This window comes from Mycena indigotica, assembly GCF_014461135.1.
Source record: "Mycena indigotica strain 171206Taipei chromosome Unknown Mind.scaff0005, whole genome shotgun sequence".
Classification (NCBI taxonomy): Eukaryota; Fungi; Basidiomycota; class Agaricomycetes; order Agaricales; family Mycenaceae; genus Mycena; species Mycena indigotica.
Genome location: NW_023503004.1, coordinates 3,258,252 through 3,269,505, shown reverse-complemented (window position 1 = coordinate 3,269,505; position 11,254 = coordinate 3,258,252). Strand labels below are relative to the sequence as shown.

Here is an 11,254-nt window from a genome sequence, read left to right as displayed (position 1 = left end):
GGCTCATGAGGAGGGAACGCGCTCTCCGTATCCTGCTGTTAGCCTTAGCTGCAGTGTTTTCACTCCTCTACTTGGACCCTCGGGTGTTGACTGGCACAGATATCGATGACGTGGAACTCGATGCTGTTCCAACAAAATCTGAACCAGCAAACAATGTTACTCTGAAGCAACCTGAACACGTTTTTCTCGTCAATGGTCTGGTGGAAATTGTCGACCCAGCCGCTCCTCATCCGATATACGAGCTTATCCAGAAGGCGGAGGCAGAATGGAAAGGAAAACTTGCACGTGCGAGCACGACCTTCACACAAGCAGTAGCAGAATATCGCAGGCGGTATGGCCGTGCGCCACCAAAGGGATTCGACGAATGGCAAGTGCAGAATAACTATCTAAAATGTCTGCTTATTGATGGATAGGTGGGATTACGTTCGTGAACACGCTGTTGAGCTCCCAGACGAATACGACCAGATAAACGATGACCTTGAGCCTTTCTGGGGGCTTGAGCCAAAAGATTTCCTTGCAATTCGCTCCGAACTCGAGGCTAAGATTGACTCGTACACTGTTGGAAAGAGCGCGACAACCGGAGTTCACGTTGTCAATACGTCGTTTGCACCAGGAAAATACGACCAGCTCATCAAGGGCTCTGTCGCAGTCGTTGATCTCTTGCGGGACGTCGAGGATCGCCTTCCCCCGTTCCGAGCCGTGTTTTCCCCACACGACAGCCCAAACCGACTCTCCGATTATTTCGTAGAAGAGGCTGCAAGGAGGGCTGCCAGACAGAATAAATGTACTCCGGCGCCCATTCTTTTAGCAGTCTGACGCTAATATTTTGTCTGAAGATGTTCGTCGAAACCAGCTACCAAACATTGACCCAACTGGTTGGATATCAGCCTGCTCGCCTGGGTCCCCTGCCCGCGACTTTTCTATTGACGAAGCGTCTGAGCCACCACCTCCCAATTCCAAGAAGACATTCATTCATGACCACAAGCTTGCTATGGATCCATGTGAGCTCGTTATGGGATGCGATTCTGTCTCTAATTTGATCTGGAAGGTCTGCACCCTCGCCACTTCTGGCGACACGGCCAATTGCTCTCGTACGATAAAGGCCCCACCCCTCAGCGGGAATTAGTTCCAGAATTTTCGTATTGCTCCTCGCATCTACACCACAATATCCGCTTTCCTACTCCTTATGGCTGGGTGGACGACCTTTCTCACGGAGATAATCCAGACTGGCAAGATAGACCAGACGAGCGTGTCCTCTGGCGCGGTAGCAACACAGGCATATTCCACTCCCAGAAGACGCGCTGGAGAACATCCCAACGCGCATTATTGATGCAACTCACCAACAACATTCGCGGATCAATTTCTATTCTCGGTCCCAGTAACAGCCCCACGGATCCCGTTGGACAGCCAGTCCAGATTAGAAGCGCAAGAGTGAACCCGGGGATATTCGACGTTGCATTTGCGGGCGACCCAATCATGTGCGACAAGCAGACTTGTGAACTCCTACAAAAGTTATTCCCGTGGCGAAAACGGCAGTCGGCCAAGGATGCTGGCGAGTATCGATATGTATTAGATGTAAGACTTTCCCAAACAGGTCTTCGAGTTGACCATTATCCTCCTCTATAGGTTGACGGGAATGGCTGGTCGGGGCGGTTCAAGCGATTGATAACCTCTAACGCGCTCGTGTTCAAGGCGTCCTTATATCCTGAATGGTGGCTTGACCGTGTTCAGCCATGGGTTCACTACATTCCTATCCAACTAGATCTTAACGACCTCCATGACGCTGTCATATTTTTTCGCGGAGATTCCAGTGGAGTCGGAGCACACGAAGACCTGGCGCGCAAGATTGCCGAACAGGGGCGAGCGTGGAGCAGGAGGTTTTGGAGGAGAGAGGACATGGTTGCACATTTTTATAGGTTAATTCTGGAGTATGCAAGGTTGATGAGTGAGGACAGGGAGGCGATGTCGTATCATTCACAAACTGATTTAAGTTTGTGCTAATGGACCGTCGAGAATGAGAATGATTGTCACGACCCCTGTAACACTGATGGCTCTCACGTCAAACCGGATCTGTCGGGCCGGCCGCTTTTCTGGCGATAAACTTATAGCTAACAGTACATAGCAGTATGCTAGATAAAATATGAATAGTCTGTCTTGAAGTCAGGGTTAAAACCTGTGCTATCTACATTTGATTCAGAGTCTTTAGGCATTCCAAGCATGGTTATAAATTTCAGAAATTTTTTATTTTTTTTGGAGAATTTCATAAATAAGTGGGCTTGCAGCCTTCAGCTTGTTCTCTACAAACTCTCAGTTTGACTTCAGTCTACAATCAGTTTGTGCTACGCCGCTTGTCGGCTTACCTCCAATCATTATCTATCCTGAACTAACTTGAACAATTGGAGCTACGTCACACGCAGTCACACCCTCTTTCAACGAACTTCAACTTCAACTTGAACCGATTCAACGCGCCACTATCTAATCGCTACAAAATGTACAACAATTGTTATCTAATCAACCAGAACTGGCGCTTGCCTCCCTTCGCCTGTACAATGCCTTTAACCGCTCGCTATCTTCTTTGTGTGCAACTGAAATGTGGCGAAACAACGAATCCTTCCTGGAAAACTCTTCCCTACTCCCACACTCTGGAGCAAGACACTTCCATGTCTTCTGTAGATGGATAGACCGCCAGTGACGCTCAAGGTCTGACCCGCGGCCGAAGGTTATTGAGCATCCTTTGCATGCAAATACGCCCTTGGGATGCTGTGAACGTTATCAGCCGCAGAAAAAAAAAAAACCATTCAACATCACTCACCTCTTTGTTCTCCAGCGTACCGTTGCAGTTGTGGAGAACCCCAAAGCCAGACTCTTCCGAGAAATCTTCGAATCTTGACCTCTTCAGGGGTGGGTGTAACTCTATATCGTCGTCGTCGTCGTCGTCATCTTTGCGCTCATATTCCGCTCGCTTGCAGGTTGTAGGTTCGGATAACTGCTCATCTTCCCCATCAACAAGTTTCCGCTGACTACACAATTCCGGGCTCCGTCGCTTGGCTGGCGGGCGCTCTGCCTCCTGTTCAGCGTCTGTATCCTCGTCGTCATTGTCGTCATTCTCCTCTCCCTCGAGTTCTGCCTCTGCCTCCTCCATAAGTTGGTGCTCCAAGCACGAAATGGGTGGCAACCCATCGAATGTGTCCTCTGCAATAACCTCGTAGGGGTGAATGCTGTCGCTTGGGACTAGGACATGCATATACGACGACGGGGACCGCTGACCATTGCGACTGCCAGAAATGATGAGATGGTGTCCGTCACGACATCCGGTAACAAACGCACCTGGACACCGCCAAGTCCACTGACATACAAGACAGTCCAGTGGAAGAGAGCAGAGAACCAAAAGCCACAGAGAATGAACGAAAACTGCGTGGGGAAAGTCAAGGAGAGAGAGAAAAGAAAAAAAGAAGAATCGTATGTTGCTGGATCATTCGAAACTAAAGGGGATTAATATTTATTGTTGCCACGACGCTCGCGCTGCCAAAACAGAGCCTTGCGGGCAACACGAGGACTATTGTTGGTTGGGTACGTAGTGTGGCGTAACATAAAGATGGTGTCGGGACTCGGAGCTAACACCGAAGAACTGAGATTCGATCGTCATCACTTTCGGTACTAGTAAGCAAGTAGCTGCCGCCACTACGCACACAATTCGTCTGAGTACAATTACTTCTCTACTGTTGATACTACAAGCCTCAGCGCCCATGAGTCAAGAAAATAGGCGCTGGAACCTTGGTATGCAAGACTGTTCTCGGTAGTCTGTGGCACTATGATCAAGGCTAAAACAAACTGGGACAGGGAAATATTCACCCAATGTGTCTGTCGGGTCACATCCACACCCGTTGGATTCCCATTCCGGTCCTTGTGGGCAATGCTGCAAACAGGCAACCGCTCAGGATTATAATCAAGAAGAATATCACAACCAACCTGAAACGGGCTATGTCGGTACCCAATATCTTGGAAAAAATGGAGCTGTGCTTTCGGCGCAAACAGAGCGACCGCGATACTGTGGACTACGAAGCTAAGTTACAGTCGAATTTCAGAGAAATTACTAACCAGGCGCGTCTCCCCAGCGCTCGTAGTAGAAACCGCCCTTAGCCTCCAGAAAGTCGAAGAATGCTTGATAGGCACGCCCACGCCAAAAGTCCATGTCGGCAATCTCAAAGTTGCTCCAAACTATTGGCGAATCAAATTAACCGGCCGCTAGGTTAGGAAGATAGAACGGCCTACAATGGCAAAGGTTATATGTCTGGCCTCCATCGTCTGACAAGTACGCCATAGAATTGTCGTCAGCGACGTATTGTGGATATTTTGCAATGAACTCTAATGCCGCGGTTAAGGATGCGTCTCCGTGAGCAAGGTTGACAAGCCTTTCACGGCGCTCCAAAGGGTAGGAATTGTTGGCTCCCACTCATAGAATGATATGGTGAAGCCTACAGGCCTACGTAGTTAGTCTCCCGTCTATTTGATTCTCAATGGCACGCACCATATATTTTATGGTTCTCGACCATATAATTGAATGGGTCATTGGTTATGTCACAAAAATACTCAATTTCCGGTCTGGTCAGATTCAGCCACCAGATAACCGTTGGCTAACGAATGCGCACTCGACTCTGTCCAGAGCGTCATTGTCAAGTTTGAGCGAGAAGAGTTGGAGCTAGGCCCACCGCCAATAGTATCGGTATGGAAGAACTAGTGGGTGCTTGAAAAAGAACTAGAACGGATCGAATCTACAACCAAATGGGAAGCGAAAACAGAGCTGCGCACACCAGAGTTGAATCTGACGGGAAGCTCAACGCTCGAGCAAAGTCGTTTTCATGTGGGACACACCTGCACATGTTGCGATAGCTTGAAAAGGATGTCAGTCGACCTAATAGATGAGAGGTAGATGCCTACGGGACGCTATCAGCGTAGATAATGTCTTGCGCAACCATTTTCTCGCGTCCAGCCTTGGCCAATGTTTCGTCGATCCAGTCTGGCTGGAGCCAGGTTTCGCTGCTCACGAGACCAAACGACAAAGAGCCATTGGTAATCTTCGACATCTCGCTGGTTCACGTGATATATAAGGGTAGTGAGGCGCGATATAATGTAGCGCACGACTTGAATTCGTCTGTGAACGGCTCGTCGTTCAAGAAGACCCAAGGATAGTTGCAGTGTTTGTTGAATCTCTCTTCAAGTTGGGAGACGCTAGATAGTGCACCGAGTAGGTCACTATTGCGTGCAAGCATCAAAAGTGTAGCATTTACTCGTGGTCGAGCAGCACATGGACCGGTTTCTGGATAGCTTGTGGGTGAAGATGTGGGCGAAGACGCGGAACTGATCCTATGAGGCAAGGATATTGTGCTCCGAGACGGTGCAGCTGTCGATGGAATTGGAGGAGGATCGTCTCGTATAGACCTTTCTGTGAGGTAGAGCAAGGAGATCTAGTCTGTGGCTTAGTGAGTAGAATAAGAGACGCAAAGAACGCACAATAACAACAATGACAATGACGTATCGTCGCCGAGTGACGGCGCCGTAGCTATAGGACATTGTAAGAAACGAGCAACAGGCTCTCTTCGAAGGGAGTGGGAAAGAGAGGTCAGAATCTTGTGTAAGAGGCTCCAATGAATACCAGCCGCAACAGGCTTATTTTAGTGCCTGTAACTTCGGTTCCACCGCAGCAGTTATATTTCGCCAGTTTAAATTAGACTTTGGTTCCAGCATCATGTTGACGTGAGGCTCTGTAGGTTTCGGGGCGCATTGTTGGAATGCCTCCTTCGACTGTTCCTCTTGAAGACTATGGTGGTGGTATTTTGTTATGTGACAAACGTGACTGTGACTGAGCATGGTCCAAAATGAAATGTGGGTTGAATGTGAGAACAAGCAGTTGGGACAATCGAATCGAATCCATGGGTATCACACAACATACAACTTTATAGACCACTGGAGTAGCTAACTGACTCGGAGAGATGTTCGTTAGCAGGGTTATAGGTGAACCCTCGGAATTGATCTTGGACGGTCTCCGATAGCGCCGAGTCTGCAACAACTGAATCTTGTGGCAATTCGTTGGTGAAGTCAGGATCAAAGTTAGCGACATCAAGAACGGATTCCTGTAGGAAAGAGATTGAGCGCGGCTGCCGAAAGAAAATGGAGTGCGACGCACCACACTCGGCTTGAATGGTGTTGGATATTTCTTCGCAAGAAGTCTGCACTCGTGTTAGTCAAGTTCGTTCTAATGAGTCTATGACCCTACCTATTCCAATCGATATACTTCGCGAAGAAGGGGTGCTTTTTGATTTCTTCACTGCCGTGCGCACCAAGTCGTTTGGCTGGATCCCGTTGAAGTAGACCGGTCATGACGTTTTTGGCCTCAGAGGACATGTCCGAAGGGAAGTTGAGCGGATCGGTCAGGATGCGCTGATACATCGTGTTGACGTTTTCGTCGTAAAATGGTGGTAGTCCTGTCATCATTTCGTAGAGCAAGACGCCTAGTGTCCACCAATCAACAGTCTTGGTGTATCCCTGACTCTCAAGGAGTTCCGGAGCAATATACTCAGGTGTGCCACAGAATGCTGCAAGTCCCATTTGAGAACTAGACTTTTCAAACGACAATCAAATGGCGCACTGTTGGTCTTTTCCGTTTCTGACATATTCAATTTGCACAGACCTATTGAAGTTGTGAGGCAACATCTCAACAGATGACAAGTATCCTACCGAAGTCACAGAGCGCGATATGGCCCGTGTAGTCCAAAAGGATGTTCTCCGGCTTGAGATCGCTAGAGTCTGGTTAGGGGCAAATGGGAAAAGGCAATGCCTCGTACCGATAAACGACATTGAAGCCGTGGAGATGCTCTAGAGCACAAAGTAACTCCGCAGCGTAGAAACGGCTGCGGTCCTGATCAAATTTGCCCTCTCGTTGTAGGTGGTAAAATAGCTCCCCGCCGTTGACTAAAAATAGATTAGAAGTGATCCCGCCACATCTTGCTGGAGGTACCGAATGACATGACGAGGTAAAGTTTATCCTGGTGAAGACATCAGATGAGGAGCAAAGCTAACATGAGACATACGGGATTCTGGAAGGAGAATTTCAAAGGCACGATGAAGGGATTGTTGACGAGGGCGAGAACAGTTCTCTCAGCAAGAATGTGTGTTATTTCACCCGGACGTTGAGCGATATGTGCTAGAGATCATCACGTCAGACCACTAAATGAGCCACCAGCGCAGCTGTACCTTTCCGGATGGTTTTGAGCGCATAGATTCGCCCAGTGTCTTTCTTCCTAACTTGCATGACCTTGCCAAAGCTGCCCTTGCCAATAACCTTCAGGAGCTCGAATGCTTCAATAGTAAGCGGCTCGTCGCGGGTTGGGCGGAAGTCGATCTTAAGGTGGAATGACCCGGAACCTGCTGTTGCGGCGTACCACTCATCCGACGCGTGCTATATCAACGATTAACAAGGAAACCGTCAACCAACGACAACACTTGCATGGCCATCCAGAGTTGGGGTCAAATCGACTCGCGCCATCAGAAAATCGTTGCCCATATCCTCTTGGCCTTGGACTGCTGCCTCTGTTCGCAAATAGGCACTGACGGAGACATTGGATGTACGAGACACGTCGCTGGAGTTATTAAAGTCGACAGTCTTATATAACATTACAAAAAAACTCACAAATGAGCGCGATAATTCCACATTGGACTAGCAAGGTCGCCGTCCATAGCGTCGATCAAGATCTCATTCTTGTCGAATTCGAGAACGACATAGGGAAGATGGCGTTTGCGCTGCATACTCTCGCGATTGTTTGCAGGTTTCCGAGCCGTTTGTGGTGAGTTAAGGGCCTTTTGAATCGACTCTGGGACAGACACATCGGGCGGAAGAGAAAGCCCACGACCTAGATGAAATCAGCACTGTTCAAGGACGACTGTCGGGGGACTCTGCGAACCGGAAAAGATGCGGATGGTGAGCATTCCACTCCTGAATTGGTCTCCATTGGCTGCCTTTGGGGTTGTTGGCCGCGAAGGAATGGGAGTGACCGATCGGGAGACAACCCCGTTTTCCTTTGTTTCTTTCGTCTCTAATGTGACTTGAGCACGACGTGAGACAGTTTGTGCTGGCCTGACGCACTTTTCGAGGAGCCAAGTTTCCAAGACATGTTGACTGCGTCTATCGGGGAGTGTTGCCGCCAGCGACTGAGTGGGAGTTTAATGTAGAGAGGCTGCGTGACGTGATCCTTACAGCAAAAGGACTCGTCGTAGATTAGGCGATTATTAATACACAGTATGCTCTGTAGGACCCCCAAGCAATTCCTCTATTGTTTTTATTTTTATTTTATCCTTGGGGTTCTGGGGATTTAAGGGCAATCCATGGGTATTCGACTTCATCTCATCTGCATACGACGAACACGACATCCTGAAGCGTTTTAGAGTTGCTTTGGTTATTCCTTGAGTGAGGTTCTAAGCTAACATCAGCACTATTCCAATAAATAAAGAGGCTTGAAACCTTGCTCGGTATGAAAGGATCAGCGATGCAGAATGGACTGTGTGGATGAAAACTGGCGAGACGATCAACGAATCCGCCCTGGGATATGCTCGGCATTTGTTGAGTGTAGTCAAACTCGTCTCCCCAACATCTGCGGTGGAAAGTTAGTTGCAAACAATGGCAACGGGACTATCTGCTAACTGACCTAAACCAATCTCGGACCAGTTGTATCACCGATGGTTGCTCTGGCGGTCTCCAGCCTTCTGCCATAGAGTACCGAACATCGCAGCAATCGATTCTGCCACTACGGACATGGCGCCAATAAGTTCCCTGATAATCCTCTGCAGCAGCGTTGATGGGAGGTAAACCAGCTTGCAAGTTCGGGAGCAGTCCACGGCTCTAGCGAAAGCTTGATGGAACAAAAAAACGACCACTGTGTTGGAACACACCTGTAAAAATGCAATGCTCATCATCGTGAGGGCAAAACTACTAAAAGTCGGCTGAGCTCCGGCCTTTACAGGAGATGGGTCATTAAGATCAAGTAACTTCGCCCAGATCTTGAGGTAGCGGATGAGTGGGTTGAGTACTGGACTGAGTTGACAGTATCGCTTGATTAGATCTGAGTTGAAAACTCCCAGTCGTTCATTTACGTTCAGATCCACCAGGAGAGTTGTCCGTCTGAGTCGAAAGGTTACTATTGGGACCGTGGCATTGGGAACAGTTTTGATAACATCGAACCCAGCTCTTTTTAAAGTCTTTGCAACTGAGCTATGGAGAGGTCAACGGAAGTGATAAGTACCCGAGAGACCGAACCGGATGTTGTAAATAGCTGGAGGACGCTTCAAATAAGCCACAATAACGGACGGCAAGACCTACGCGGAAGTTTTGGATCAGTGTTTGGCGCGAAACCATACGGACGTTGCGGGTCCTGACACACTTGAATAGCAGTTGAGCTTTGAAAGAATGGACTGAACGAGGATGACCATATCAACATCGCTGTCTCTAGACGCGAGTCCAGTGCGAAAACTCCCAAATATTTCGCAGTCATATTTCCCGTAAACTTTTCGAATGACATTTTGGACAGAAGCGAGTGCTTTTTCATGGGGGGCCTGTACCTCTTTGGTCAAACCCGCAACGGCTTGGGACGCGACAATTCACCCCAATATTCGCCTTTATCTGGGCGTGGTGTTGGTAAAACGCAACGCGTCTGAGCACAAATTGAGCCCGTTGGATTCGACCTGGTCGAGACAACATGGCCAGTGGCAGAGTTTGGTTCCGATCACATCACGACTTTCCCAAACTACCCTCCATTCACGGTCCGTAGTGTTATTTATGCCTAGGATTAGTAGGGATCAGTAGGAAAATAACTATTAACTTGGGCCACTGGGTCACTGAGCAAGGGTTGAGGCTGTATCAAGAACACATGTTGTCACCTTGGTTATGATCAACAAGTGATGGACCAAGCGTCTCTCTCTCTTTGCCTCCATCTTCCCTTCCACTCTTTTTGTTCATACGATGTCTTTCTCTAAAGTTGGCAGGGCAAAGGTTGCCGCCCACCGTGCGTTGTAAAGTTTGCCATTAGTTGACTATCTAATCGCTCGTCATAGTCTTGCTCCTCCTCCTCAACATCATCGTACTTGCCCTTTCGACCCGAGTTAACCTCTACCAGGATTTCTTTTGTGCGTATTCTATGCATTAGCTTTTTTGATACTCACAAGGCCTAGTCATTGCTGATCGTTTCCCCTTCGTCCTTTCCATCATCACCTTCGCGTTGGTTGGCACGATGTTTGTTTCGCTCAACTCAGTGTTGAGTTGCTATGGGCTGAATCCATTTCAGGACATTTGTGGACTTTTGCTTTAACAGTTCTTATACTGGTCGTCCTCAGTTTGAAATTGGTGTTTTCTCTGTCTTGGGCATCTTTTGGCTGGGTGCGCAAAATTCCCGGCGGCTGTCGTGACGAACGCTCATTCTGGACCTATCAACAGCATTCAACGCCTTCTCCAGCTCTCGCTGGCAATCCGTCCCGCTTAACTGCGGGGTGATACCCAGCGATTTCCCTGACACTATCCAATGGTGCCAAGAACTTGCCGCTCTCCGTATCCTTGTCTGGATTGAGTGGCTCATGTGTAAGTGTCCAACCACTTTCAGCGCTATATCCTTACTTTGCCAGTCTTTTTCACCACGATCATCACCCTGCGTTACTCTATTACCCAGGTAAGGCGCTGTCTGTAATCCTTCCGGGTTTCCAACCATTTTGGCAGAGCAACCTCGGAAACAAGCACATCTTCAGGATGCCTCTTTCCCGTTACGATCCTTCCATCCGCCCCGACGAAAACACGGACTTCGTTGAATATGGCCGCGATAGTCAATTCCTTCCATACGCCAAGATGAACTGAATGACTTGAAACCGATGGCCGGTGGACGAGGGGCGACTACTATTGAAATGGTTCTGCATGAAACTCCAAGGAATCTGATCCACCTTAACTGGCCGGACCAGTTACTTACACCTTTTTTTGCTACAGCCGTTGAACAGTTGCATACTCTTACCATGTATACCCTGCTCTGGCCGGTCAGAGTGTTGTTTGAACCTCAATATCATTTGTCTCCCAAAAAGTACAACATTATATGACGCGATTCCCAACCTTTTTCTGCGCTCTAAGACTGGCTATTTCTGTTACGATCTTAGGGTCTCTGGATGGTACGGAGCTTTCAGAAAATGGTGGAACAATGACCCTCCGAACCCGTCTTGGCCCAAAGAC

The 11,254-nt window shown here is 48.5% G+C and overlaps 4 protein-coding genes across 4 annotated transcripts; 2 read left to right on the top strand and 2 right to left on the bottom strand.

Moving 5' to 3' along the window:
• Positions 1 to 5: 5 nt before the first annotated feature.
• MIND_00606900 (uncharacterized protein) lies at positions 6 to 2,001 on the top strand (the record flags this gene model as incomplete). Its single annotated transcript, XM_037362824.1, has 5 exons — positions 6 to 331; positions 414 to 784; positions 837 to 1,001; positions 1,049 to 1,575; positions 1,627 to 2,001. 5 exons carry the CDS (start codon positions 6 to 8, stop codon positions 1,999 to 2,001), a joined length of 1,764 nt encoding a protein of 587 aa, XP_037220745.1.
• Positions 2,002 to 2,511: 510 nt separating this feature from the next.
• MIND_00606800 (Glycosyltransferase family 15 protein) lies at positions 2,512 to 3,353 on the bottom strand (the record flags this gene model as incomplete). Its single annotated transcript, XM_037362823.1, has 3 exons — positions 2,512 to 2,760; positions 2,813 to 3,275; positions 3,328 to 3,353. 3 exons carry the CDS (start codon positions 3,351 to 3,353, stop codon positions 2,512 to 2,514), a joined length of 738 nt encoding a protein of 245 aa, XP_037220744.1.
• A 398-nt stretch (positions 3,354 to 3,751) lies between these two features.
• MIND_00606700 (Non-specific serine/threonine protein kinase) lies at positions 3,752 to 9,748 on the bottom strand (the record flags this gene model as incomplete). The annotated part of the gene is made up of 35 exons (XM_037362822.1): positions 3,752 to 3,801; positions 3,853 to 3,916; positions 3,970 to 4,055; positions 4,099 to 4,218; positions 4,273 to 4,365; positions 4,413 to 4,475; positions 4,529 to 4,602; positions 4,650 to 4,655; positions 4,710 to 4,756; positions 4,810 to 4,822; positions 4,873 to 4,890; positions 4,939 to 5,088; positions 5,140 to 5,465; positions 5,512 to 5,560; positions 5,983 to 6,131; positions 6,185 to 6,227; positions 6,275 to 6,593; positions 6,647 to 6,688; positions 6,736 to 6,797; positions 6,843 to 6,969; positions 7,016 to 7,043; positions 7,089 to 7,201; positions 7,252 to 7,456; positions 7,505 to 7,637; positions 7,688 to 7,907; positions 7,959 to 8,090; positions 8,141 to 8,246; positions 8,293 to 8,469; positions 8,516 to 8,645; positions 8,700 to 8,893; positions 8,944 to 9,262; positions 9,308 to 9,323; positions 9,371 to 9,422; positions 9,469 to 9,603; positions 9,653 to 9,748. 35 exons carry the CDS (start codon positions 9,746 to 9,748, stop codon positions 3,752 to 3,754), a joined length of 3,957 nt encoding a protein of 1,318 aa, XP_037220743.1.
• A 261-nt stretch (positions 9,749 to 10,009) lies between these two features.
• MIND_00606600 (uncharacterized protein) lies at positions 10,010 to 10,891 on the top strand (the record flags this gene model as incomplete). The annotated part of the gene is made up of 7 exons (XM_037362821.1): positions 10,010 to 10,052; positions 10,102 to 10,173; positions 10,219 to 10,279; positions 10,332 to 10,423; positions 10,481 to 10,621; positions 10,666 to 10,709; positions 10,757 to 10,891. The coding sequence occupies 7 exons, from the start codon at positions 10,010 to 10,012 to the stop codon at positions 10,889 to 10,891; spliced, it is 588 nt and encodes a 195-aa protein (XP_037220742.1).
• Between the last annotated feature and the right edge of the window lie 363 nt (positions 10,892 to 11,254).